We start from the raw sequence: 27,619 nt of genomic DNA, 5'->3' as shown, positions 1-27,619 counted from the left end.
TGCTCGCCTCATGTGACTGAGAAAGAGGCGGCGGCGCGACATTTCTCACGGAATCGAACCGCAGAGACACCCCATTTGGAAGGGCCTCTTTTTGATGCGGAGCAACCGAACGCCGTTTAATGCTCTTTCATGTTTTCCTTTGACCGAGCGCTCATTAACTGAAACTCCTTACTGAAATAATTATCACACAAAACATTCTTAGGAGACATAACTGGCGGCTTTTTGAAGAGCCTTTTTGCTGGATTCAAACACACAAACTTTATGGAAAACTGGTTGCTTATTCATAACACATAACATTAGCAGAGGCAATCTGTATAATTTATTCCTACAGCAAAGTTGCTATATGAAATGGGGCTTTTGGTGCTATGTATACGATGTACTGTAATGGGGTGTAGTGCATATGCAGTACATGCAGGGGTGTATGCTACTGTTGAAGAACAAGTCCTGGACATCAGCTATGGTTGTATATACTCTGTATGAGACTCTTTTGATTGATAATTTAAAATGATTTTTTTAAAGTTCCCAGAAAATAAAATAAAATAAAAATTGGTGATTGTAGCGATGTCACATACAGTACCACGTCGTCCTGACCGCAGGCATGGGTACTTTTTTCTGAAGAATCTGATAAAGAACTCTGTGGGAAGATGAATGATCACTCCCACTGCTCGTATAGCATTGCTGTGTTGGAGGATAACATGTCTTTTCAGTCTTGTACCACAAAACTGAACCAGCTGCGGTAAGTGAATCATCCAGGGATCGCCTGCGCTGAGCAGAGCAGCTAGTGGCCCGAGGGCCGCTGTGTGAGCATGTGCAGGCTGTAAAACCATTAGGGCCTGCATGTCTGCACAGGGGCCTTTCAGCCTCTAACTGCCGTGACGCACACAGAGACCGGGGGGATCCTGACCTCACTGCCCCGCGCTAAGGTGTGTCACGGCCCAACGTTACCTCCCCGACCTGATTTTCCACAGCCAGGTGCTGTCTCCTCTCCAGCGCTGAACATTTATGATTGGGGGTAATGGAAGGGAACACTCGCTCACTCACAATGTTTCAAAAACGCAGCCGCAACAGGACAGAAAACAGGACAGAGCAGTTAAAAGAAATGCGTGCGCTCTCAAGGTTCCGTCACCAAACCTGTATGAGACCAGCACTGTGCTGGAAACTGTGGTTCTGTATCTCCCCAGCAGTCAAGTACTATATATTCCATGCTCTCTTCAAAACGCGAGAACGTACTGGAGGAAAGGTGCACGTCAAGCGATGGCGAAAGACGATGTCATTTGCCAAGAGGCAGTCCTTTAACACAGGTTCCCCAGCTCAAGCAGCTCCAAGCGGATCTCAGCCTGCTTTCGGCACAGTCAGTGAACACAGGTGGGCGTTCTGGGCGCCTGAGGTCACTGGGGGTAAAGTGAGAGTGTTCAGCTGTTGGGGCGGATCAGACGGGGCAGATAGCGAGGGGGGGGGGGAGCAGGGGGGCGGGAGAACACAAAGCCGCTGACCCGGTCACATGACTAAAAAACCTTACGATTCCGCAATGCACGGAGCAACTGGCCCCGGTAACCTGAGGCAGCAGCACCCTCAGCAGAGGACACAGGTGCTGGATAGATCAGATGGCGAGCCTGAAAGAGAAGCCGGGGGTAACTTTCTGCCCCCCGTAACTGATCTAGGATCAGCCCGCCGAGCCCTAATCTCACCTGCCAAAACATTCAGAAAGGAATAATGTAAATACTGAATCAGATCAGCAGGGGGGTCATATTCTCTGGACACTTTTCAAGCAAACTAACGGTCCTGCTTAAGTTTCTGACAGATATGAGACAGAGAGAACTGCACACTAGTGAAACACAAGAATAACTCTCCTTGAAAAACCTCTTTATTCGTGTTTATACAGGAGTGTATTGCTCTTCTCTTTTGACCGTAGTGCAAAATTTAGTTAGGTTCCACATAAATACAGCAAACATAATTTACACATGAATAAATAATGCACATCACTTTGAATAAGTTAGAACTGAAAAAAAAAATACATTTACATCAACATCAAGCAAATGCCTCATTGGATATTTATACTTAGTTAACATTTATACACGGTATTTGCAAAAAATAAAAGGCCAAGTTTGTGTGTAGCACAACATTCTTCCATGGTCCTGACCCATTATGAACAAGAACATGACACAGTGACCAACATCCTAATCGTCGTCATCATCAACAATATCATCATCACCATCACCATCACTATCATCATCATCATCATCAATACAGAAGCGAAACTAAAAACAGAAAATAAGATGCAATTCATTCACAATGCTGTTCACCACCCCCTACGTACAACAAGCTATGTCTGATAAGCAGAATCCTTCAAAAAAAGGAAAATGTAACTTCTCAGAAGTTTGTGATCATACCATAGTCCTAATATGCTACATTTACACCGAAGCATGTAGTGAGCGCTGACACCATTTGGTGACCGTATGGAACAATTTTCTGTGTGACTCTTAAAAGCAACACTACTTCCCTCCATTTTGCTTTTGTGTGATTACAGTTGCACTTTTAATTTAGCAAATGCTATCATGCAATGCTGTGAATGTGTCACTACATGGAGAACCGAAACAGACATCAGAGAGTAAACTAAAGTCATTCAGCAGTCAGATTGTACATCAGGTCAATGCATAACTGACCCCACACACCTTTACTGATTTTTATTTTGTACAACTACTGATTTAGATTCAGATTAAGCCTTAATTTGTGACCCATACTGATTTTACTGCTGAGTTTGCATGATAAAGGAATATAACAGTTGATTAAAATAAAAATCTGACAGTCAATGAAAATGGTCTTTAGATTTAATACTTTTAATAAAAAATGTGCACACAGGTGGTGGGTAAATGGACAGGCCAACCAATGAGGTGATGGATGGAATGTGTTCAAATGTTACTCTATGTTTACAATATCTAATACTAAGTAGGCCAAGGTTCCCAGTATACAGTATTTCATGTGTTTATCACAGATAATATTTGAGAAAAGGCATGCAGTTCAGTCACTCAGTCAGCTGACATTGATCATCGCCGTCTAAATAATGTGGAGCATTAAAAATGTTTTTGTTTTGTTTGTTTTTGCTGAGATTTTAATGCAGTACTCGGAGTGAAGCAAATTAATAAATAACAACGCAAGGAGAGGGAAGAATTGGGAGGACTAGTAAAATTAAGGTTCCGGTTTTGTCCCTGTGTACTATAATTTGGTCTTTGAGCCATTTCCTGTGCGGTGTTCCAGGAGAGATAGCAATGCTAACGTGCCGACATTCCCACAATACACCATTCCTATGATTACATCTTCATAAGTAATAAAAGCATTAATATTAAGGCTAAACTAATTTTGTTCCAATCACGTTTCCATCTTTACGTTTCACTGCACCATCACAGTCACACATTTCAATGCTCACTGAACACACTCCACATACTTTATTCTTCTTCTTTTTTATTTTTTACTAAATTATGGATCTTTCCAAAATAATATATAACAGTTATTTTTAAGTTTAAAATTAATTTGTAAATAAATATAAGGGACATTTAAAACTAAAAATACTTAAGTTCTTCAAAAGCTTTATAACTTTCATCCCAGCCAAAATATTTTAAAATGGGTTGAGAACTTATCCAGTGACACCGTCCTTCTCTTTTACATCAGTCTTTCCTGATGCAAGTAACAGAACAACAGTAAAGCATGAGACAGTGGTGGTCTACAAACATCATTTTTGGCCAGGACAACAAACAGGAAATTTTCTTTAGGATTCTTTTTTTTTCTTTGGGGGGGGGAGGGGGGGGGCATTTGACTTCCGAAAGTTGAGGGGGGACATATCCACCCCCCAGCACCACCCCAGGATCTACCACCATGCCTGGACTCGACCTGTTTCGGGTATGCATGTTAAACAAACTGACCTAATTAACTTTGAATCACCCGTCAGGTCAGGTGCTAATTCCCTCTGACTGTGCTCTGTGCGCACGCTTCCTTTGTCCAAAAAAATGATACAATCAAAATGACTGTATATGAAGTATGTGAGTGTAATGCAGCCATATTAGACACAACTGAGGTAAAAAAGAAACGTGCTGCTGGTGGGTGATCATTAGTAAAGCTGTCAAACTGAGCAATCAATTAAAACGGGTTCAGGACAAGTTACCTATCCCCCATGCCAACCACCCACCACCCACCAATTGTAGTTCACTGACCACCACTTAAGATCCCCCCCCAAAAAGTTCAAGTTGTCTGAATTTGTTCTTGAAATGATATTTCTCTAATAAATATTATAGTTATATTTCTTAAGTATACTGTTGATTGTTCCATACTTCATTTTTTCAAGCTTGCCAGGAACTGCGGCAGTGACACATTTCTGCAAGTGCACAGTTCTGCACTGCATCACTGCCCCGACCTGTCAGCCTGTCTGCAGTTTGTAAAAAGGTAACACCATTGCTCGTTACTGCCACCTACTGTGACACAGCAGCGCTGCAGCCTAATATTCTGCCAAAGAGGATCGAATTCAGTAAACATGCAAGGCAGATTCAGTCAACAGCTAGATTCCTATATAGAATAAATATAATTTTGTATTATAATATTATAGCAATAATAAAAAAATAAAAAAAAAAAACCCAACAAGAACAGAAAGAGGTTATACTACAGTACATGGAAATTATGATACAAAAAGTGACTGCTTGCACTCTGAGGTTGGGGTGTTGCCCAGGTGAGCGTGGGCAGGGGCAGGTGTGTGTTTTTTGGGAATGCCTGCATCCGAGGGATGCCGAAGCGTTCCCCCCAGACGACCTAGCATCTCCATGGTAACAGAGTTCTGATGGAACTCAGGCTGCAGAACAGCACAGCACCGGGCGCTTCCGTCTCTCCCCCCCCGCCACCGCCGGACCCGACTCCTCCCTCCTCTCGCCCCCCTCCCCTTCCTCCGCCTCCGCCGTCCTCCGCCCCGCCGTCCTCAGCCGCCCCTCCGCCCGCGCGGCCCCGCTCCCCGGGGGTCAGACGGAGCAGTTGCGTCTCTTGGACAGGCAGGGCGGGCGGGAGGAGGGCCCGGGCCCGGGGCCAGCGCTGGGGCCGGGGCCGGGGCCCGGGCTCGGGGCTTGGCGGGGCTGGGCTCTTTGTCAAAGGCTGGTGGAGGAGACGGAGAGGGTGGGGGAGGAGGGCGGCGGGAAGTTGAGCAGCTCCAGCACGGCCACGCCCACGCTGCTGCGGCGGGTGAACATGCAGGAGGCCGCCGCCCACTTGTTGCTGCGCGGGTTGTACTTCTCGATGGAGTTGAGGCTGGAGCTGCCGTCGTTCCCGCCCACGGCGTACAGCCAGCCGTCCATCGCCACCAGGTCGTGCGTGCTCCTGGGGGACGGACAGACCGCCGTGCAGACGGGACAGAACACAGACATGGGGACGCACGCAAGCTCATTGGACAGCTGGACATTCGGTCACACAGAAAGGAGCCAATAAGACTCCTTAAAGGCAGGTCGCATGGCGGTATTGCGGGACTGCGTCGGTTTGTCATTTAATATGAAATCTAAGCAAAGGTATTTCACCCATCTTCCCACTGATGTGTGCATGGTTGCTGATACCTACCCTTCATAGCATGGCCAGTGAAGAGAGGGCACTGCATATTATTGTCAAATGAGGCTATAATGGAGAAGTCTCTGGACTGCAATATACATTCATTGTCATAAATGTGAGACTCTGATTCACTTAACCCCAGGAAGCTTTTACAGTGGACAATTGAGTTTGCGGCAATATTATCAGCAGGAAACCCACTGTTGATTTAAAAATATGTCCGGGGAGACTACAATACCCAGGTAAAGTGCTTAGAGTGCTTTGTGTAGATGCAACAGTATCAATTGTTTCTGAATCAGACCTATAGGAGCGTGCTTTCAGCATCCAAAGAAGTCCTTTTCCTACGGTTTGTGGGTTACTATGTGTGCATGTGTTTGTGTGTGCAAGTGTGTTTAACTCAATTAAATTAAATTCTGATTAGACACACTTGAAAGGAGGTGTGTGAAGTAACAGGATAATCTGAGAGCAGTAATCCAAGTGCCCTTTGAATGTGTTTGTTATTTATAGACAGACCCACCTCAGGATGGTCTAAATGCAGACGTACATGAACGTCATGAATCACATGATTCGCAGTCTTGTCTAAATTCATTCAGCATCCCTGTTACGCTCCTCTGGCGCCCCCTCTTGGCCATATGTGTCCATTGTCTTGTGTGTTGTGTGTTTCCCCAGGAAGTGAGCTTCAATTGAACACACCTGGATTAATTACCACAAGGCTGGAGCCTATATAGAAGCTCTCCGGGGAATTGTTTGGGGTTTTGTCTCTCCCTCTCACTGACTTTCCAGTTCTGCTGCTACCAGAGCTGGTTTGCTCAAAGCCACTGCTGAAAAAGGTTTTTATTTAATTTCTTATTTGCGCTGGAAGCCTCTTGTCGGTTACTTTTTATTATTTGAAATGTATTGGGTAGGTTTTCTTCTTTTTTTTTTTTTGGTTGTTTCTGTTGGGTGTGCTAACTGGCGATACTCACCTACCTGTTGTGGGGAAGGGTATGGGAGCTGAACACGCAGCAACCCTGAACCACGTGGGGAAGTGAGGGACAGCCGGCCACCTTTTATATTTTTTGAGACCACGGTTCTTTCAGTCCTGGGTTCTTTCTGCCAATATAGCACTTCAATTTGCTTTGTGATGCGTTGGTGCCTTTGTTGTGGGTCTATGAGCTGAGCTGCACTCCCCTTATGACTCTCAGCCCTAGTTTTAAAGAGTGTGGAAGGACAGCTACTGCATTTTAAGGCCCAGCATTACTGATTAAGCAGCACTTCTGGTAAATGGACTGCATTTATATAGCGCTTTTATCCAAAGCGCTTTACAATTGATGCCTCTCATTCGCCAGAGCAGTTAGGGGTTAGGGGTTAGGTGTCTTGCTCAAGGACACTTCGACATTCCCAGGGCGGGGTTTGAACCGGCAACCCTCCGACTGCCAGACAATCGGTCTTACCTCCTGAGCTATATCGCCCCAAAATGGTAAATGGACTGCATTTATATAGCGCTTTTATCCTAAAGCGCTTTACAATATGTCCAGGGAGGAATTGATGCACAGCCTATCCTCCCCCTGGATCAGGCACGACTGCACCACCGCCTTACCTGCGGATGTTCATGGGCGCCACGCTCTCCCACGTGTTGGTTTTCGGGTTGTACCTCTCCACCGAGTTGAGGCAGCTGGTGCCGTCGTTGCCCCCGGCGACATAGAGCATGCCCTCCAGCACGGCCACGCCGGCGCTGCTCCGGCGGCTCAGCATGTTGGCGATGGCGGTCCAGGCGTTGCTCTGAGGCAGACCAATGAGAGAGCAGACCAGTGATGTCATGTGTCACATGACTGCAGTCATGACCTAACTGCTGCTAGTGCGCACATGCTGCTCCACAGCTGAGCATGTTGATGGCAGTCCAGGCATTGCTCTGAGGCAGACCAATGAAAGATCAGACCAGTGATGTCATGTGTCACATGACTGCAGTCATCATGACCTAACTGCTGTTAGTGCACATGCTGGTACAGGCACTGTTCCATAGGCCAACTGCCTGGCACATTGCCTCATAGGTGATTAATCCTGGTCTGTGTTCTTTAAACATACTACACATTCCAGAGGGTTCTTAAGCATGGGCGCATTTCTTAAAGCTCTGAGGTGATGTTTTGAACCACGTAAATCAGATTAAAGTGAACACAATTCAAAAAAATAAAAATCTATTCATCCCTGCATTCATTTTTAAATCTCAGACATGCTGACTATGAAAATGTGTACTTCTGTGTACACCTGCATTGGCTTTACCTGAGGGTCATACTTTTCTACCGTTGCTAAGTGTGAAGAGCTGTCGTATCCACCCACCGCATACAGATTTCCATCTGGAAAACACACACAAACAGAAGCTCAGTCAAATGCGTGAACTTGGTGTTTTTAAGCATCTCTTGGAAAATTAGCTTAATGCACAATATTAAATGGTTGGAGTCAGAAGTTCAGTTTCAGATGTATGTATCTTAAGGGCCTGATTCAATCTAACTGCAAAGTGGTTGGTTCTTAACTCGGACAAATCACATTTATGCAAGTGCTACTCTTTTGTAAATTTGCAATTGGTAATTGCAAATGTGTTATAAATGTGTGTAAATCCATAGTTCAGCAGACAAAGCAAGCTGCTTTAGAGTTGGATGGAATCCCTTTGTCACTGGTGACCTTTAAATGACTGGGTGATGAGCAGAGCGCTCTGGTGCTCACCCAGAGTGGCCACGCGGACGTATCTCCTCCTGGTGCTCATGGCCGCGACGGAGGTCCAGGTGCCGGTCAGGGGGTCAAATCTCTCGGCGCTACACGGGACAGAGAAACGGTCCCACGCGTGAACATTTAGCGAGCCGTAAACATTTTAAAAACCATACTCGGGCCCTAGATGTGGGTTAGAGGAGGTCACGCAGTACCTGTTCAAACAGGAAGCACGCAGTACCTGTTCAAACAGGAAGCGCCATCGTAACCCCCCGCCGCGTAGAGCAGCCCGTGCAGGATGGCCACGCCCAGGCAGCTGCGCCGCGTTCCCATGGAGACCTCCGGCTGCCAGGAGTTGGTAATGGGGTCGTACGACTCCACAGTGGCCAGGTCTGAGGTGCCATCATATCTGAGGGAAGGGGGTTATCCATGAGGAACAAAAGCGGAGTCGGAGGGCTACATTTCTAAGTTTGACTATTTTCGCTATTGGTCAGTCGGATGCGTCCGTCAGATCCGGGTTCTTTCCCGGTGTCCTCTTACCCTCCGACGGCGTACAGTTTATTCCCGATGGCGGCCACGCCCACCCGTGCCCTGCGCGTGGACATGGACGCGACCATGTGCCAGCGGTCCGTGCGCGTGTCGTAGGCCTCGCAGTCCCCGTGTGGATGGCGCAGCAACAGAGCTTGACCAGCACTGCCTTCATGTACGAGAAGCGTAACCAACATTAGCATTACATTACATTACATGCTCTTATCCAGAGCGACTTCGACACAACCATTTTGTATATAGCATTACATGCATTCATTATGCGCTGGATAATACTGAAGAAATGCAGGTTAAGTACCTTGCTCAGGGGTACAACAGCAGTGTCCTACCGGGGAAATGAACCAGCGACCTTTAGGTTACACGACCTTGGTAACTCCTTGCCCATTATACAACACTGCCACTGTAGCGGTGGCACTGCCCACATTGGTTTGCTTACGTGTATTGTGGCGTAGCCATTGCTGGCTGATATTAGTGCTTCCGCTGGATTGTGAGATTGAGGCCAAGAATTAGCCTCACTTACCAGCCACATATTATACCTGACAAGTCTGAAGGAAACTGTATAAACGGAGCTGATGTGGACCGACAGACTGAGAGATTAAAAAGCAGCGGGCGTTTCAAGTGCTTAATTAACATTCAGGGAGCATTTCTCATTATGAGTGAGTGCGGAGCAAAACCCCCACCTCTGTAAAACTGCAGTGCTGTAAACCAGCGCTGGGCTGCACTCTCCATAATAAACGCAGGTAATGGCTGGAAAAGGCCTTCGCTCATTTGGAGAGAGAGAGAGAGCAGGCAGTTTAAGAGCCCAGGCCTTTATATATATCCCCGATCGATACTTCAGCGGTGCGGTGCTGTGGGAAGCGGGCGTGTCTTTAGTGATTTTAAAAAGGGGGCGGGGCTGAGGAGGAGGAGGAGGAGGAGGAGGGGGGGCGCTGACCGACGGCGAAGAGCACGGGGCTGGCCCCCTCGCAGCGGCGCGGGCGGGTGCGGCTGTTGCTCAGCACGCCCCGCTGCTCGGGCATCAGGTGGTACTTGAGCGCCTCGATCAGCAGGTCCTTGCACTCGGAGTGGTGCCGCACCAGCAGCTCCGTGTCCACGTGACTCATCAGGAAGTCCCGCGTCAGCAGCGGCAGCCGCACGCACTTCATCAGCTGGGGAGAGGAGGAGGAGGAGGGAGGGAAAGAAAGAAAGAAAGAAAGAGGAGAAGTGTTGTCAATGGGGGAGAGGAGGATGATAGGGGAGTGAGGGGGGGGAGAATTGGAGTCTAAATAGGAGCACCGTTAGAGATTAGGACGAGTGGATAAAAACAGGGACAGTAAGATCAGTGGTAGAATTCAGTGAGAGTGGGGGTGTGCTGATCCTCTAAATGCACTGTGTCCTCAAAGATAGCGATGATGCAGTATGGATAAAAGTAGTACAACGTGTTCAGTTAGCGATGGGCGTATCTAAAATAGCCACCATACTATTCTAACCATACTATGACTGTCGTAAATCGTCCTGTACCTGTGTAGCAATAAGCCATCTCAAAGCTATTCTGTAAAGTGTGAGGTCAGTTCAGACAATGTACCGTAAAAAGTAAACTTCACCACATACCACTGACACTGGGACTGCATGTAAATGTATTTAAATTTCCTTTAGCCAGCTGTGTTTGTCTGATGGAATACAACATCAAGCTGCATGTCATATTAAAAGGGACCAAAGTGTTAATTTACTTCCTGAATAGCATACTCCTGAACTTACTTGGCAAAAACACAGAAATAAGCATTTAAATTTAATTCATTTTTTTTTGTACGCTCAATGTTACATACAGCTGTTTAAAAAAGTATACTCAACTAGCATGCTCCACAGTAGGCAAGCACACTGATTTGGTTGTGGCCTAGGTCTTTGCTGCTCATTTGCGTGTGTGTGTGTGGCAGGATAAACACGGGGCAGGCTTACCCGAGGCACGTGCTGCCTCCGCCCGTCGATGTCATGCTTGACCCAGCTGAGCACCGCCCTGTACACCTCCTCCTCTGACGGGACGTTCAGATTATCGCTGGAGATCAGATCCAGGACCTGTGGAGAGCAGAACCCACGCGAACCGCTGCAGAGTGACTCCACAGAACACAGGGCACCGGAGAGGGAGAGCACAGCCATAACTGCTGCACATTAATTACAATAACATGAAGGCTGTGAGGCAATGCACTTACCGTTGTAGATTTACAGGGCTTTATTTTTTTTTACTATTCATTTATAGATATTCATTTTTATAGAGCTGGAGATTTACTGAAGGTAATTCAGCACCTTGTGCTTTTTCTCAAGTCTACAAAAACAATATTCTGCTTGGGATTGGAACCCATGACCAGCTGGTTAAAAATAAAGTTCTCCTCCCTATTGTGAAACACAGCTGCCCCTATCCTAATTACAAAAGGAGAGAGCCTCACAGATGTGACTCATGTATGTGGTTCGTGCTGCAGAGAGGCGGAGGAAAGGGGGGGGGGCACTGGCTCGGCTCCCATTCTGGGTGGGCCTGGCCTGGCCTGATCTGTCAGCTGCTGAGCGGAGAGCTCTCTGAGCTGTAATTCCACACTGCAAGGCCTGTGTCCACTGCATCCAAGCCTGCCACGCTGTCATCCCTGACCCCTGACCCCATCGCACACGCTCACACACACACCCACACAGAGGGACAAAGACAGTAGCTTTGTGAAGCAAGACTACGAGGTGCTCCATACACATTTTAACATCGGACCGAATACTGGCCATCTCCACTCAGCCTTTTTGCTTCCAGCGTCGAACACTTCCCGCATTTAAGTATATTTCATGTGACCCAGAAAACTGATCACACAAATCGTATGAGAACTGACACTGAAGAGAGTGTAAGAGTGATTCTGATCATGGAAGTGTTACAGCGAAAGTTTCACTTGCAAGTTTGTAACCACTAATGGGAATACTTCTCAGTGACATCTTCAAAGACCACCTGTCCTTAGCAACAAGTGTTTACCTACCCATTGGAAGCTACTTATTTTCTGGAGTACGCCACTTTAACAAAAAAAATGCTTATTCCCTGGCCCAGGAACTACCCACTAACCCAGAGCTATCTTGGCAATTAATGTTTTAAAATATTTTTGTTTTAAGCTAAATGAATCTAAGTATTTATAAAGGCATAGCAGTCTGGGAATTTCTCTTTTTAGAATACAGAGACCATGTATGGTAGTATTTGTGGTTGTTTGGTCTAATCAAATTACAGATTGGCTTAGTTTTATTTGTTTAGTACTGCACAATGTGCATGAAAAATCACTTTGAATTAAAAAGCAACACCACCATGTTTTACATGTAGAAAGACTAGAGCAGGGTACCATTCTAACAAACCCAGCATGTCTACAGCATCTTCTCTTCCTTCCAAAGCTCCAGGGAAAGAGCTGTGAGCAGATGTTCAATGAAACGTGCAGCCAACAGAATGGTTCTTCTAAATGCCAGGCATAAGGCTACACTACCTGGGATTATTTTTCAAATGTTTGCTGGCAGTTTTACACACATTAATTTTGGGCTCATTAGGTGTATTTGACTGTAAACAACTAAAAATCTGAAATCGATAGCCTCAACAACAACTGCAGTTCCGCAGCTTACAGCAGGCAATCTTTTTGATTTGTAATAAGTCGTATATCATCTAAATAGTCTGGTGATAATTTCCCGTGTTACTCGTTCTCAGTTCCACAGCAGATTTGGTGAGCACTCGAGGGTGTAATGACTGCGTCTCCGCCGCGGCGCACACCCCTGGCCGTGCGGTCCAGAGTCCGGCGCTCTAACCGCTACGCCACATTTCCCCTGACGCGTCAGGCCGTGAAACCGGGGCTTAGATTTTCCGCTCTCCAGCACGGCCGTTGGCACCGCTGACCGTGACCGTTCCTTGCCTGGGCACTAGGGAGCCGCCCGGGGAGTGTGCTGATTGATGTGCTGGGTCAGGTGGCTGTAAGATGGAAAAGGAGCCCTGCATACAGACCCCCTGGATCAGGGTAATACAAGCCTGTACACAGACCCCTGGATCAGGGCAATAAAAGCCTGCATGCAGGCCCCTGGATCAGGGTAATACAAGCCTACATGCAGGCCCCCTGGATCAGGGTAATAAGCCTGCATGCAGGCCCCCTCGGTCAGGGTAATAAGCCTGCACACAGGCCCCCTCGGTCAGGGTAATAAGCCTGCATGCAGGCCCGCTCTGCGTCAGGGTAATAAAAGCCTGCATACAGGCCCCCTGGATCAGGGTAATAAAGGCCTGCATGCAGGCCCCTGGATGGGTAATAAGCCTGCATGCAGGCCCCTGGATCAGGGTAATAAGCCTGCATGCAGGCCCCCTGGGTCAGGGTAATAAAAGGCTGAATGCAGGCCCCTGGATCAGGGTAATAAAAGGCTGAATGCAGGCCCCTGGATCAGGGTAATACGCCTGCATGCAGGCCCCCTGGGTCAGGGTAATAAAAGGCTGAATGCAGGCCCCTGGATTGGGGTAATAAGCCTGCATGCAGGCCCCTGGATCAGGGTAAAAAAGGCCAGCCTGGTGAGCCTCATGCAGGCCCCCTGGATCAGGGTAATAAAAGGCTGAATGCAGGCCCTTGCTGGTGGCCTCACCACCCATGCTTACCAGCCTTCGATGAGCTCGGGCCCCAGGGGAGCGGGTTTAGCCCTCTCCTCCGGGTGTCCTGTTCCTGTCTCCCTACTCAGTGTCACCGTCGGAACAAAGAGCTGGGGGGCGGAGGCTAAGACAAGCCGAGGACACTAAAGGAGAGGCCGGGTTCTACGCGGCGTGTAACGGGAGCCTCGGAAGAATCCCGCCATTTTCACTTCAACAACAATGAGCCGGTGATCCGATACAGCGATCCGTATCTACTGAACTGCATCCCTCCTCTCTCTTCTCCCTTTCCAACTCACCACCAATCACTCCTCCCCTCCCAGTTCTTTTCTCCCTTGTTCACGATGCTTTTCAGAAGGACTGACAGGAGGAACTGAGACTCGGCTGATAAGAGAACAGGTCTGCCCTGCAGTCTAGCATTTTTATTATTTTTTATTTTTATTTTTATTTTTTTACGGGACCTTGGTGCAGGCTGCTCAGGTTGGCCCGTTTCGGGTCTTTGTTCCTCCGGCTGAGCGTGGAGCTGAGCTCATCTGGCCAGCTGTCTACAGAACCAATTATTCAGTGTCAGGGTTCAGCAGGCCTATAAATAGAGCACTCTGCAGCTCAGACAGGGTCTCTTCATGATAACAACCAATCAGCATGCAACCGGTTGTCTCCTGTTTAGTGTGGAAAACAGGCTTCGTCGGCAATTATGACCATCCCCATCCACAGCACGGCTTTGGCTAATCATTCTCCCCTTTTACTTTTCTACAGGTTGAAATGATTAGAAAATGTGATTTAAAATGGAACCCTTATTCTTTTCCTGGTGAATAGAGAAATGTACACAGGAAAGAAATGCTGTACATTTGGCAGTTAATGTAAGTCCCGGGCTAACTTGAGCTCGAAAGACAGTGAAAATGTGTTTTTGAAATGGTAATGAATGTGAACGTTGCACATAGCACGTTCACCAAAGGAAAACAATTCATTAAAATGCATGTTTATTTGGTACATCCAAACAAGAATCTTGCGAAACCAAAAAATAATAATAATTTTGATGACCCAGTGTGCAAATGAAATGCCTTCTCCAGAGCCATTCCATTCGGCCATATAGGCGACCACCTAGGGTCCTGTTATGGTTAAGGGGCCCGTGGGGGGGGAAGGAAATGTGTTATGTAATCACAGCTCAGCTGGGACAGACTATCCCATTCAAGGGGTGGTGTAAACCTTTTGATAATCCAAACAGTAGGAAATACTAGCCATCTAAATGCTTAAACTGAACACTTTCTTTGATGGAATACATGTAATTTCTGTGCATGTTAGTTCACAGGTTAAGTAACGTTGATTTTGAGTTTGAGTTTGACACCGTACCAATGCTCCATACCAGAGTTGTCAAGCCTACTTAATAAGCTAGTTTGGTCTCGCTACCCCCCAGAGTTGCTTGATAAAAGCACTGAGATTTGTATACACTCTGGAACAACTTTTTCCCTAAACACCTTGCTAATTTGTCATTGCAGTAAAGCTGCTCTTGTGCTCGCCTTCTCCTGTTTAATGATCACAGGAGAATATATATTCTGCTCATGCTGATGCATGATATGCAAGAACAGTATCAAGTACTGTACACCCCACACAACCTGTATTTATATTAGGAATGTGCATTGTGTACTCAAACATATTGGTGCGACATAGCTCAGGAGGTAAGACGATGTCTGGCAGTGGAGGGTTCTTCAACCCCGCTGGCATGTCAATGTCCTTGAGCAGACACTAACCAACCCAATGCTTGGCGAATAAGGCACATTTAGCGCTGATAAATGCATTTAAATGCAGTCCATTTACCATTTACCAAACATGACATCATTCAGTACATGTCATAGGTATTGCAAGAGCTTGGGGTTCTCTGCATGTCCATAGTTTTATTCTGATTACATGCTTGGGGCATTTAATTTAACATTTAACATTTAATCAGATCACTCAATTTAGCATCCATGTAAACAGTTTGGAATCTACAGTCTGAATGAACGTTTTTGGAATAATTAAATATTAAATAATTAAATATTATGCATGTATAACGAGGCTAGTGATTCCACAGAAAAAGACCACGCCATCTCTGCTTTATGCACTCCCCTGAAATTACTTAACCCTGACACCCCCTCACAACTGGTCCAGGAACATTTTCTCTAGTCCTAATCACAACCACAGCCATTACACACACACAGATCTGCAACTGACCTGAGATCAGCGCTTCCCCGCCCATTTACCTGTTTGAGAGGCAGCAGCATGAACTCCTCGGTCTTGGAGACCTCCACGAAGTGCTGCAGGACGTACTTGTGCGCGGACTTGAGCAGGTCGCTGCAGGAGTGCGTGTCGGCGAAGCTGCGGATGCCCAGGCAGTTGGACGGGTCCAGCTGGCTCAGGAGGAACTTGCAGCAGGCGTCCCGCACCCCGTTCAGCTGCAGGAGGCTGGCGGCCGGAAGGAGAGTCTGGGTGGGGTGGGGGGGGGGGGACATTTTAAGAACATTTTAAAAGACAAACAAAACTGAGTCAACAGAACTGTGGTGCGACTCAATTAAAACTGTATACAAACAGTGCTACTAAAGATAATAATTAGGCTCTCTTTATTATTAGCATTCGCCATGGCTACAAAGAAATGCAGTTCTTTCTTCTCCTATACCCTATCTTAATCATTCATGTGGAATTATGAACAGATTCTGAACTATGAAAGTGAATATGTCAACACACAACTGCATAAAATTCTGATTCATTTTAAGTTTCATTTGTATTGGCATAGGAATGGGCTCGGCTACAGATTCTGTCATTTTGGCAAGCCGATAATCACACAATTCACACATTATAATCTGACAGCATTCTCTGTCGGAGAAAGCCCTGTGGTGCTTTCGAATGGAAGTGGCTTAAATAGCACTGCATCAGCACTGCAGTAAGTCTTTATATGACCTGTCAAGAGCCAAAGAAAACTGTTTAAGAGGCGTACAGGATGCCCAGCCGGCCATGAGAGTCGGTCTGGAGCAGACAGTGTGCAACTTAATACCAGCATGGCTGCTATATTCAGCTGTCATGCTGCCTCCGGAATGGACAGAGGCCAATGCAAATTTTAATCACTGATAATTAAACCGGACACACAACTTTCATTATGTCTGTGCACCATATGCAAACTGATTGGCTCTCTAATTCACACATACATACTGTACAGGCCAAGAAAAGAATCATATCCTCAATGAGATTTTGTTCAACATTTTAAACCATATTTATTTATTATTATGCTTATACATGGTGGATGATAAAGTGAACACCATTTTTAAAAGGATTTAAATTTGGAAGATGGTTTATTATTAATCGCATTTTATTACGGAGTTCCGTCATACAGTTCTGCGTGTCAAGAAGTGGATGTTTTCGTAGAACCATTGAATGGCACATTTTTTCTTTCATTGAACAAGAGCTGTCAAACAAAGAAATAAAGACACACAGCTGAAGTGCAGAGAAAGCACTAGCCTTGGCATCTCACAAAAAAGGCTATGGATTTGACATAACTGCGAAGAGGTAACAGTAGCTACATATAGCTTTGCTTTGTTTGGGCACATAAAGATTAGCACAACTGTGTACCCACATTAACTGATACATATCAATCATTTATATTTGCTGCATTATTTACAGTGAGACCTTTGCAAAAGAGACGATGGAAATGAGGCCAACCCGGGTGACTTCCCAGTGCTCTCGCTCTGGGCCCACCCCAGGCAACTGAGCCCAGCTTACTGTGGAGCCCTGTAATGAGGAGGCCTGTTTAGAGCATGGATACTCAAATCTGGACCTCAATTCCAAATCCGTCCCTGGTTTTCTTTTCCCCCAGCTAATTAACTGAATAATTAGTGCTACCGATCGGCCAGACTGCATTCACACCTGACTCCCTGGTAAAGGGCGGGTGGAAAACCAGCAGTGCTCGGACCTTGGGGGCCATGATTTGAGTAACAGGGGTTTAGAGCATGGGCGTGGGGGGGGGGGGTCATCACTGTAAAAATGTCCCGCAGAGGGACAGGGTCTCACCTGCACGTTGCCCTCGCCCACCACGATCTCGGCGGTGTACGCGTACTGCACCAGCTGCTCCAGCGCCTGCGGGTCGATGTCGTGGAGCGTGACGTGGGTCTGCCGGCTCTCCGACATCTCATCTGCGCGGTGAGACGCCAAGAAGAACGTTTTCACAGGAAACCGATTTCATTTACTTTTCCCCAATTTCAGGCCTTAACATTTTTATTTCCATTTTCCTTTTCAAGAGGGATGCAGCTAAGCGGTTCTCTGGGCTCACCAAAAGGAACTTAAGTTCCCACCACTACTTCCCAGCTTTCAGCCATGTTGCTAAATACTGTTTTTTTCCTATTCAAATATATATTTGAATATAAAATCTAAATGTGAAATTTGACAGCGCTAAACTGCATTAGTGGGGGCTGCTGGGTGTCTAAAAGACACTTGTAGGGTGTAGAATGGCCCCACGGTCTGGTGTCAACTCTAGACCCTGCCAGTCCCAGGTCAGTGTGACATCCATGACTCATCACACACCAATGACCCCTCGCCTCGGTAGGATTCATTTCTTCGAGCTTTCCCAACATGCCTTTTCAGCAGACCACACCAGTAGAGAGGGCTTACTAAACACACACACTCCTGCCAAAAAGGTGTGAGTGCATTTATGATAGAGAAGACAACTTTGTGCACGCACAAGTGAGGGAGGGGGCGTTCCCTTTTTTAAACATAATGTAAGGGCAGAAGAGGAATTTATCACGGGTAGAAACATGTATTTCAGTGCTAACGGCCCTTCTTGGATGTGCCACCTGGGTCAGAATCTACCTGCCGGTGCTATGGTGAGGGGGTGGGTGCTGACGGCTGGAGGGGGGGGGGGGGCACTTACTGGTGAACATGGCGTGGAAGTAGGGGCTGCAGGACGCCAGCACCACCTTGTGCGCCTTGATCTCCTTGGCGGCCACGTGCAGCACGATGTCGCACAGCAGGCTGCGCTGCCGCATGCGGTTCATGGAGACGAAGGAGTCGTGGTAGTGCCGCTTGGAATTGTGGGAGATGCTGTGGCCGTCGCGGTTCAGCAGCTGCATGCCGCCCTCCATCATGGCGTGGCGGTCGGTGGCCGGGTCCTTCCCTGACCTCGCTCGGGGACTCAACAGCGAACGACAAGCCTCTTTTTTTTTTTTTCACCCCCCGGTGTGGCACGGTTGCAGGATTGGTGAAAGAGAAAGAAAAAGCACCAGAGACATTATTCAAAAATCAAGATCCTTAAAAAAATTTTAATACAAATCAGTGAAACTTTGGACTACGTGGTGAGTGGAGCTACCATTACACCTGTCAATCACCAGCTTGCTTTGATGACTGAAAATACAGCTCACCACAGCGAAACACTTGTGACTGATTTAACATCACTAATTAACACATGATGGCTCCACAAATTTTGTTCTTCATGAAGGCTCAATCAACCATTGCTATTCAATGAAAACGTCCAACTCAAACAGTACTTTGAAGCTGCGCAATAGCCCTACGATCTTTTAAGTGCTAATTAAGATCCCCATTAGATCAAAGCACTGGGACTCATCTGTTTTCTATTTCTTCCCTGTTGTGATGCTTCTGGAATGGAGTGAGCAGCACTTGGCCACATATGAAGGAGGAGTCAAAATGCCCACCTCATGAGTCATGACTGATTCAAGCAAGTCAGTTTTATACTAATCCAAACCTTCACCTGTGATCTCCTCGTACGTCGTAATGAATACCTTGAGACCAACTCGCACCTGCATCTCTCCTGATTAAAAGTCACAGCCAATAAAAATCCAGCTGGGACCCCCTGGGAACCCAAAACCAGTTCAGTCAGCTTTTGTTTTTACTGTGTGGTCCTGGGTTCTGATAAGTTTAGGCAGTTCCTCCAAATCCTCCAGATTTGACCCCACCCCCACCACCCTTTTCCACCACATTCACAAGCAGTCATCTACAAACGTTTGCATAGCCTTGCCACCTGGTGCAGTGGTTGCTGAACACAGTAAAAGCAACTGCCTGTATTTTGTATTTAGATCACAAGCTAACATTTAAAGTGTAGACAGCGCATCCTTTTTCTTGAACTTCAGCTGCTCAATTAATTTTGTCTAATGTCTGTCAAACAGGTGTCTGTGTGATGTAGTGCTCACAGATCAGCATCACATACTCCCAGAATGCCCTCTGCCCAAGCTAGCAGAATTCCCTCAGTAGATTTGTAACCCCTGGGCCCAGAGATTTTCCTGAGCTTAACATCACACTAAAAATAACTTAAAGGCTTTCCTTTCTATCCCGCTTTCCAAAACTGTACATGCAATATTCCCGCAATGCGATGGCCAGGCTCGGTTCCACTTCTGTTTAATCATCTGCGCCTGTCCCTCTACTCAATCAGTGCTCATGGAACAACCAACAGACACACCCTAAATGCCTTCCCGGTCGGGCACTTCTGCGCAATCCGGAAACGGCAGCTTGTTGTGGAACAGCCATCTTTGTGTAAGATGACGTTCTGTGGGGAGGAATACACCTCTGAAACCTCTTCAGTACTCGTCATGTAACTGTGTGTTTATCCATCTGCTTCTGCTCCGGCGGCTTCTTCTGCATTCTCCCACTTGCAGGTTTGACGAGGCCCATAAACCCGGCTCCGCTCCATCCACCACATTAGGACGGCATGTTTCTTTCATGGGATGTCCCACATCCCCCACCTTTGGCCAAAAAACGTGTGCGTGTGCGTGTCTGACTAAGTCCACAACTCAGCAGCAAGAAAAAGCCCTTTCTAAAAAACATCAAAAGCCCAAGAGGCTTTCGGGGGTGTGAGCATTGCCCATGCTTCCATTACCCACAACCTAACTCTGGAAAAACAACCCTGTTGTGCTCAATGGAAACAAGGTGTTTGTTTGCACATTCACTAATCCCCTCGTGAGAACATCAGCTCCATACACCTCACTCACTGAGAGAAGGGTCTGCATTCTTTATTAAAACAATCATTCTTTATTATTTGTAAATGATCGTGATGAGAACATTAGTTCCATTTTACTGTTCCAGTTCCGCAAACTGATTGGAACACACTAAAGTAATTTGAGATCATTTAAACAGAATCAAGTGGGCAATAACCCGGTGAATGATATCCATCATAATAAAATACAAAGTTATGCATGTGGGAAACAGAAAAAATTGCTGGGATATAAAGCAAAACGTTGCGAGTACAAATTAAAGGCGGCTATATTAAAGTTACCCAATGCCTTTGTACCTATACAATAAGCAGAACTTCAGCTTAATGTACATATTCTGCACATATCAGGAACTTCTTTTCTTTCATTTAAAGAGGCATCAACAGCACGGAACAGCTTGCCAAGCCATGTATTAGAGACAGAGAGCCTCGGGGGGATTCAAGAGCTGGATACTCCCAGTTTGCAGGTAAATGGTGAGCCTAGATGGGCTGAACGACCTGTTCTTTTCTTTTTTAATGTGTCCTTATGTTGTTATTTGCATAAAACAGTTTGCAGAGGGGATAACGTTGTCATTGTCTGAATTACAAATCACACTAACAAGCTAACGATACGCAGCAGATGATGACATGAAGCTGGATACGTGTTTGAGCCTTTTTTTTTTCTTTTTTTTTTTTTTGTTACTTGCACATGGTGTGATTTCAGAATGAGTATTGATGAGAAACCGTCAGAGTTGGCCTGAATTTAAACTGTAATGACACATCCTCCACAGAATTGTCTGGTGCTTGGAGCTAAAGCCTTCACAAATTGGCTGAGGGGAACACAATAAATCAATCTGTTGCTGACAAAGTCGTGAGGAGACCCCTCCATCCCCCCTGAATCCAGACTGAGATGAGACAACCGGGACTATTCCAAACAGACAGGCTTTCTTTTATGTCATTGGTCGGCGCTGTGATGATGCGTTCTGAAAGAGAACCAGACTGAGACCAATGACAGGTTCCAGGCACAAAATGAAGGGTTAGCAGTTCAGTTTCCCCACTTTTCCCCCCACCCAACAGCTCTTACACAAAATTGGACCCACAAGGCTGTCAATGTGATCACAAGACCTCAAGCCTCAGAAACCAATCTGTCCTGACGTAATAACCAAATTACACATTCACGTCAGGAATGTCTCTGCCTTATACAATGTTCTTTCCATGTTTCCAGACACCAGGATATGGGCCTATGTGGTTCATCCAGAGCGGAGGTAACCCGAAAATCTCATCTGGTAAACTCCATATTTTCACTGTATGATGAGACCTGAATCATATCTTGCATAGGATACATTTTGCCATCCATCTGCAAAGTTAATCGTATTCCCATAAAATGTGTGGTGCATTACACGTGATGTTGGATAATAGCTTTAACATTAGTAATGGCATTGGAAAGTTCTCATGTGGGAGCTCAGCCTACATGTGTCCATGTAGAAATACACATTGGGATGAAAGCTGTCTCAGTAACGGATATGCTGTACAGAGGCATCAATGTGGCCATGTAAGTCAATAGTGGCAAAAAACACCTCCCCCAGACTGAGGTGACTAAAGCACAGCCCTTTGTTTCCTATTGTTCCAAATCACTAACAGATGAGACACTCCCCAAAATTATGGCATACTCAAAATTGAACCAGTCCACTAATGAACAGGATACAGTACAGTTCATAAGTATTTTGACAGTGACACATTTTTTGTTGTTGAGCGCGTTCAAAAGCCTTAACCTCTTGAGAAAGCTTTGTGGTCTGTGTATTTTCCCATCAATTTACAACTTTTCATTCTTTGTAACGGGTCAAAACTTTGCTTAATGCATTTTGCTTCAACTCCTTGTAATAAGGGAGGCAATTGCTCTAGCATCACATCAATATATATTTTTTCTTTTTCATACATTTTTTTACTTTAAAATGAGTCAATTAAACTAGTTCCAGGTCCATTGTGTGGCCAAAATGTCTCCTCCTGACTTGCACCGACTCACAGATGAGCTTCTGAAAGTGGCTTCATGCTTTAAATAATTCAGCAGGCTCTCTTTAAAAGTCCCCCACTGTCAGGCACAGCCCGCTTCGCTGCACGTCCAGGGAAATGGGAGAACGGAGAAGACGTTAGCGTTATGACTGAGCAAACGGATGTCCCAACACAATAACCACCACAGATGCTGGTGTCGGTTACACCGCAGGGTAAACGTATGGAGCAAAAACCAGTTTTTCACTGTACACTTTGTGTGTTCCTCAAATGGATACACTTCTTATAGTGCACTTGTTGTGTTGTAAAACAGGGGGCTCCCGGACCTCTGGGGCTCCCTGAAGGAACTGCAGGGTGTCTCTGGTCAGACTTGATATGCAATGACTGCATATAGATTTGGAAAAAAATGTTTAAATATTATTTATTTATTTTTAAAGCAACCTTTTTAACTTATTGGGGTCCCCTTGATCAGAAAAGTTTGACAACCCCTGCTTTAGAATTTAACATAAAATAAACAATTCTAAAATTTAAAACTGTGGCACCTACTAACTAGGGTAAGGAGTCGAGGCACATGGTAACAGTAATAAATATGTTGTAGTTAACATGACATACAGTGACAATTTTTGTTCTGGCTCTGTACTCCTGGATACTGGATTTGAAACGATGAGTATAAGGTTAAAATGCAAACTCATTCTCGCTCATACATGCCAGAGCCCTAACACTACCTCCACCATGTTTCAAAGATCAGGTGGTATGCATTGGATCATGAGCAGTTCCTTTCTTTCCCCACAATTTTGTTAGAGGTTAGTACTAATCTCACCTGTCAATAAGAGTTTGTCCCAGAACTTTGTTTTAAACTAACTTTTTAGTTCTCCAAGTCTAACCTCACCGTTCTGTTCTTGATGCTTACCAGTGGTTTGCATCTTGCAGTGAACCTTCTGGGGTGATGCTGGTGTGGTCTTCTCATTGTGTCAGGCGTTGACACATCTATGCCTGCATCTTGGAGTGTTCTTGATCTGTCTGACAGGGGTTTTTCTTCAAAATGAAGTCATCCACTACCACGGTCTACCAAGTTGTTCGATGTTGCCGAGCTCACCGGTGTGTTCTTGCTTCTTAACAATGTATCAAACTGTTGCATTCGACACATCCAATGTTTTGCCTATGTCTGATCGATTTATTCTGTTTTTTCAGCTTTATGATGGCCTGGTTTACAGGTATTTGACACTTAGTTAGGTCTCTATGTTGAGAGGCAACAGCAACAGGCTCCAAATATAAATGCCAAGCTTAAAATGAATACTAGACCTTTGCGCATGGACTAATGATGCAACACACAATTGGCCAAGGAACAGCTCCGCATCCAATTGTCCAATGTGCTGGAGTACAGAGCCAAAACAATAATAAAAAATAAAAAAAGAATTGTCACTGTCAAAATACTTACACAGATCAGTGCAGATCAATGAATCTGCTTACAGTGCTTCCTGGAACTCACCTTCCAATGAGAACAATCAGCAGGGAAATGGTGGAGATGAGGCACTACAAACTGACATGTACCCACTGGCAGGCACGTTGACTTGAAACAACCGTAAGGCCCAGCGCGCAGACCTGCTACTCTCAGCCCTCTTTGCTAGGGCACAGCTGCCCCTATGGGCAGCCAGAGAGGGAGAGCGAGAGACACACAGCTTCCATTTTAGAGGTGATTCACCAGTCAAATGTCCTGGGAATGTAGCCCGGCTTCAACAACAAGTGCAAGGGAGCCTGACGACGAAGGGAAATCTACCAGAGACATTCTCTGCTTCTTATGCAGGCCCTTGTATTTAGACCTGGACTTGAGAGACAGTACTACCATGAGACATTTGGCATCTTCCAGTGACATGCGCTCCCATCCCATTAGTGAATGATAAATGAGTGAACATATTGCGCTGTATTTCCTGCATCACTTTGGGGTTTTTTTTTTTTCTCCCAACGACTTTTTTTTTTAAACTTAATTGGAGGATAAGAGCTACATTTTTGTGTAAATGTACCCAAAGACCATCAGTTGAATAACTGAAAATTGAAACATCAGGTGCAGAAAAAGAGTAGGAAAGTACACTCTACTCCAGACCCTCTTCTGTCTGTGGGGACAGAAGTTTGGGGGAGGTAATTTTCCCCCATAGTCTCCATGTGCGAAAGATAAACGGCACAGAAGATGGCCACTGCTTATTCAACGCATGTTCGAAGGCAGCAAGAACCTACTGCTACACAAATTACGTTTTAATTAGTGTTTGTGTGTATAGAAATGTTATATATTGTAGAGGTCATTATGTTGATATAGGGCACACAGTCAATTTCTTACCTAAAAGTGTAATTCTGTAGTTAGCCTACACTTTTACATAGGAAAAAGAGATTGAAGCTTTCAGTTATGTTTTTTGCATCATAGACATGGTTCTGTCTCGTGAGACAAAGAAAATTAATAGACAGTACACTTGGTTATGTTGCACAATCTCAAATGAATACAGTCATAATGGGCAAATGGAAATGTTCGATTTTGTTTTTCTTCCATTAGACACAAAGCATTCACTCAATCCTCAGGCACTAAACCCTTTTGCTTTTCATTTACTTGTCAAATAGGATGCAGGAGGCAAAACTGCCAGAGGGATCATTTGTGGGGGGAAAAAATATTTGGTTACCAAGCAACAAAACAATGAAGAATCATTGATAGATCTTTTATAATAAGTGTGATTAAACAAAAGGGGCCCCCTCTGACATGTGAAGGGGTCTTTTCTTTCCTGCTCAAATATGTTGTGTTAGGGAGGAACATTGTTTCAGCAGGGACAATGTCCAGTTTCCTTACGTCAGGCTTTTGCTCGCTACTGATGCTGAACGGTCTCAGTTTTCGTAAGTGCTGCAATTCAGTAGCAAAATAGGGCTGTATACACACAGTGCATATCCATCACATTCAAATTTCAGGGTGTACAAGCTAACGGATACCATGGAACAGCAGGATGGGACCAAGGCTACCCATATCTAGCCTATATCCTTAGTGGGAGTTACAACCTATATCCTAGTTGAGGGTACAGGACACAGTCACATTTTGCTCCAGGATATATTGATATTCATAAAATGATAGTAGCCTATACATAAAAGGTAAGCACAATACTCAGGGAGCATGAACCAAGCCCTGCGCTGCAACGGTCATTTTTTCACTCCCTGACTGCATTAGGTAGGCTACTTCAAAATCTGTAAAGATCCATACCCTGGTCCTTATTCAGCACATCTGCAACACACTGTGCAACTGAAATCTACGATTGCAATTAATTCAGATATACACACGTTTTCAAATTATGTCTCGTGTACTTACATATGTCAAAACAATCCAGACATTGCTTGAACGTGTATCTGTGCTTTAGAATCCCCTGGTACCTTCCTTTGGCAGAATACAGTTGAGTTTATTGTCCAAAGATAAGAAGGAAAAAAAGACTACTTCGTAATATGAACGATCTACGGTTTATTTCCTTTCTTCTTTAATATATCCTTAGCAGAGCTTACATACTGTAGGATCCTACTAAATGATGTTTGCCTTTGGCATCTTCATACGGCCCATCTACATAACCGTGCAAGGCATAAAAATATGAAGCAAGCCATCAGTCGTGTTGACGTAAATGCAAACCGCACGAGCACCGATATTCATTTAAGGTAGTTTCGGTACCTAGGGCTGGTCAACGAAGCAAACCTTCATTAAACAAAAGCAACTAAAATTATCCCTTAAATTTTGCCCATTGACACCACCGCATTTGACCTCATTCCGGCCTGGATGTGCCAGTCTATCGAACACGGATTTGTATTTAAATGTCTAAAATAATTTCTACAGAGCATACGGGATGCCATTCTGCGTCGTCCACACAGTCGATTCTATACTACCTTAATACGCCAATGATGACACAGTCTGCACTGAATTTTCGAGGAAGCTTGAATTAAAATCTGCATTAGCCAGCGTTAGCTACATATTACAACATGCATAGGAAACTTGTTTTAACAAGTAAGAAATATTATCTACAGGAAGCAATTGAATATATTCGCGTGGATTCAGCCTGTGGCAGCGAAACATATTGTTGACATTGGTTTCTCTAGCTACGCGAAACAACACAGATCGCTAGCTGGCTGGCCATAATAGCATTATGCAAACAAAACCGTGCGACAGGAATTAAAACTCGCCCGAAGGCAAATTTAGCTAGCTACAATAGCTTCCTATCTACCGAAAAATTGATACCAACTAACGACTGGATTTAACTGGTGCTTGCCATCGTGATAGGCTACTGATGATGTCGAATACTGTTGACAATCATTACGTTAGACTCTAGCGTAATAATATTAGTATCGATAAATGTTAACACATGAACGCTTTTGACATTCAAAGGAAGCCGTTTATGAACCAAAATATAGCCCAGTTAGCCAAGCCAAACAATATTAATCATGCCAACTGTTTACTAAACGTTGTCCACATTAAATGACAACAATCTGAAGTTTTAATTGAGCTACATATCGAAAAGAGACACACTGCATTTTAGTTATAACATTAGCAAGACGGTCAGTTGGAAGTCGATCGCAACTTACCCGTTATGTATGTTTGCAGGGGCAGCGACTTTCTTACAGATAGTTCGCAAACCTTTCCAGATTATTTCGCAGCATTGGAAAAACTGATGCCTATACTATAAAATCGGGGATTTGGTTCTTTGTTTAAACCAAGAGACCTGAATAGCTCTGCGATTTGAGGAGTTCGGGATCACATGTCCGCATCAAAACACAGCTCTCTAGAGTCAGTTTGAAAGAAGAGCTGGTAAATATCTTGGTTCTATCAGCCTTCCCGCAAATATTTTTAAGTCTGCACAGAAATCGTATAACGACCCATTGTTTAACATTCATACACATTTACGATGCATGGGACAATGTTTTTCATGTCAAATGTACTTGTTATAGAACACACTGTCATACCTGGTTCTCCTACTGCATTGGGCATGTTTGACGTAGGTGCATATGTTTTAAGTGGTCCAGTCCCCGAAGAGCCCATCTGATCCAGTATGATTCGGGTAATCGGCAAACTCTCTTGCAAGGCAAACCACCAATTTCCCCATTGAGCAAGAGGAAGGTCAGTCGCGAAAATCCCTGATTTTTATTTTTAAGGGATGATCAAAAGCAGCTCACCTGAACTGGATGGGGGTTTATTGTTTCAGTGTAATCGGATATTAAAGAAATATGTAAACCTAATGAGGAAATGGTGGTAGTGGTTTGGCAAATAGCCTACTCCT

General features: G+C 45.2%; 1 protein-coding gene across 1 annotated transcript; it reads right to left on the bottom strand.

Moving 5' to 3' along the window:
* Positions 1–1,846: 1,846 nt before the first annotated feature.
* On the bottom strand, positions 1,847–27,189 carry klhl17 (kelch-like family member 17). The gene is made up of 12 exons (XM_064306627.1): positions 26,928–27,189; positions 18,285–18,566; positions 17,429–17,550; positions 15,631–15,852; positions 10,732–10,848; positions 9,731–9,944; positions 8,791–8,947; positions 8,492–8,659; positions 8,269–8,357; positions 7,828–7,901; positions 7,148–7,329; positions 1,847–5,349 (listed from the first exon to the last, which is right to left on the bottom strand). Exons 2-12 carry the CDS (start codon positions 18,496–18,498, stop codon positions 5,121–5,123), a joined length of 1,788 nt encoding a protein of 595 aa, XP_064162697.1. The 5' UTR covers positions 18,499–18,566; positions 26,928–27,189; the 3' UTR covers positions 1,847–5,120.
* Positions 27,190–27,619: the final 430 nt, after the last annotated feature.

The sequence above is a fragment of the Anguilla rostrata genome, chromosome 13 (assembly GCF_018555375.3).
Source record: "Anguilla rostrata isolate EN2019 chromosome 13, ASM1855537v3, whole genome shotgun sequence".
In the NCBI taxonomy this organism is placed as follows: Eukaryota; Metazoa; Chordata; class Actinopteri; order Anguilliformes; family Anguillidae; genus Anguilla; species Anguilla rostrata.
The sequence above is the reverse complement of the archived record's forward strand: the minus strand, read 5'-3'. Positions and strand labels throughout refer to the sequence as shown.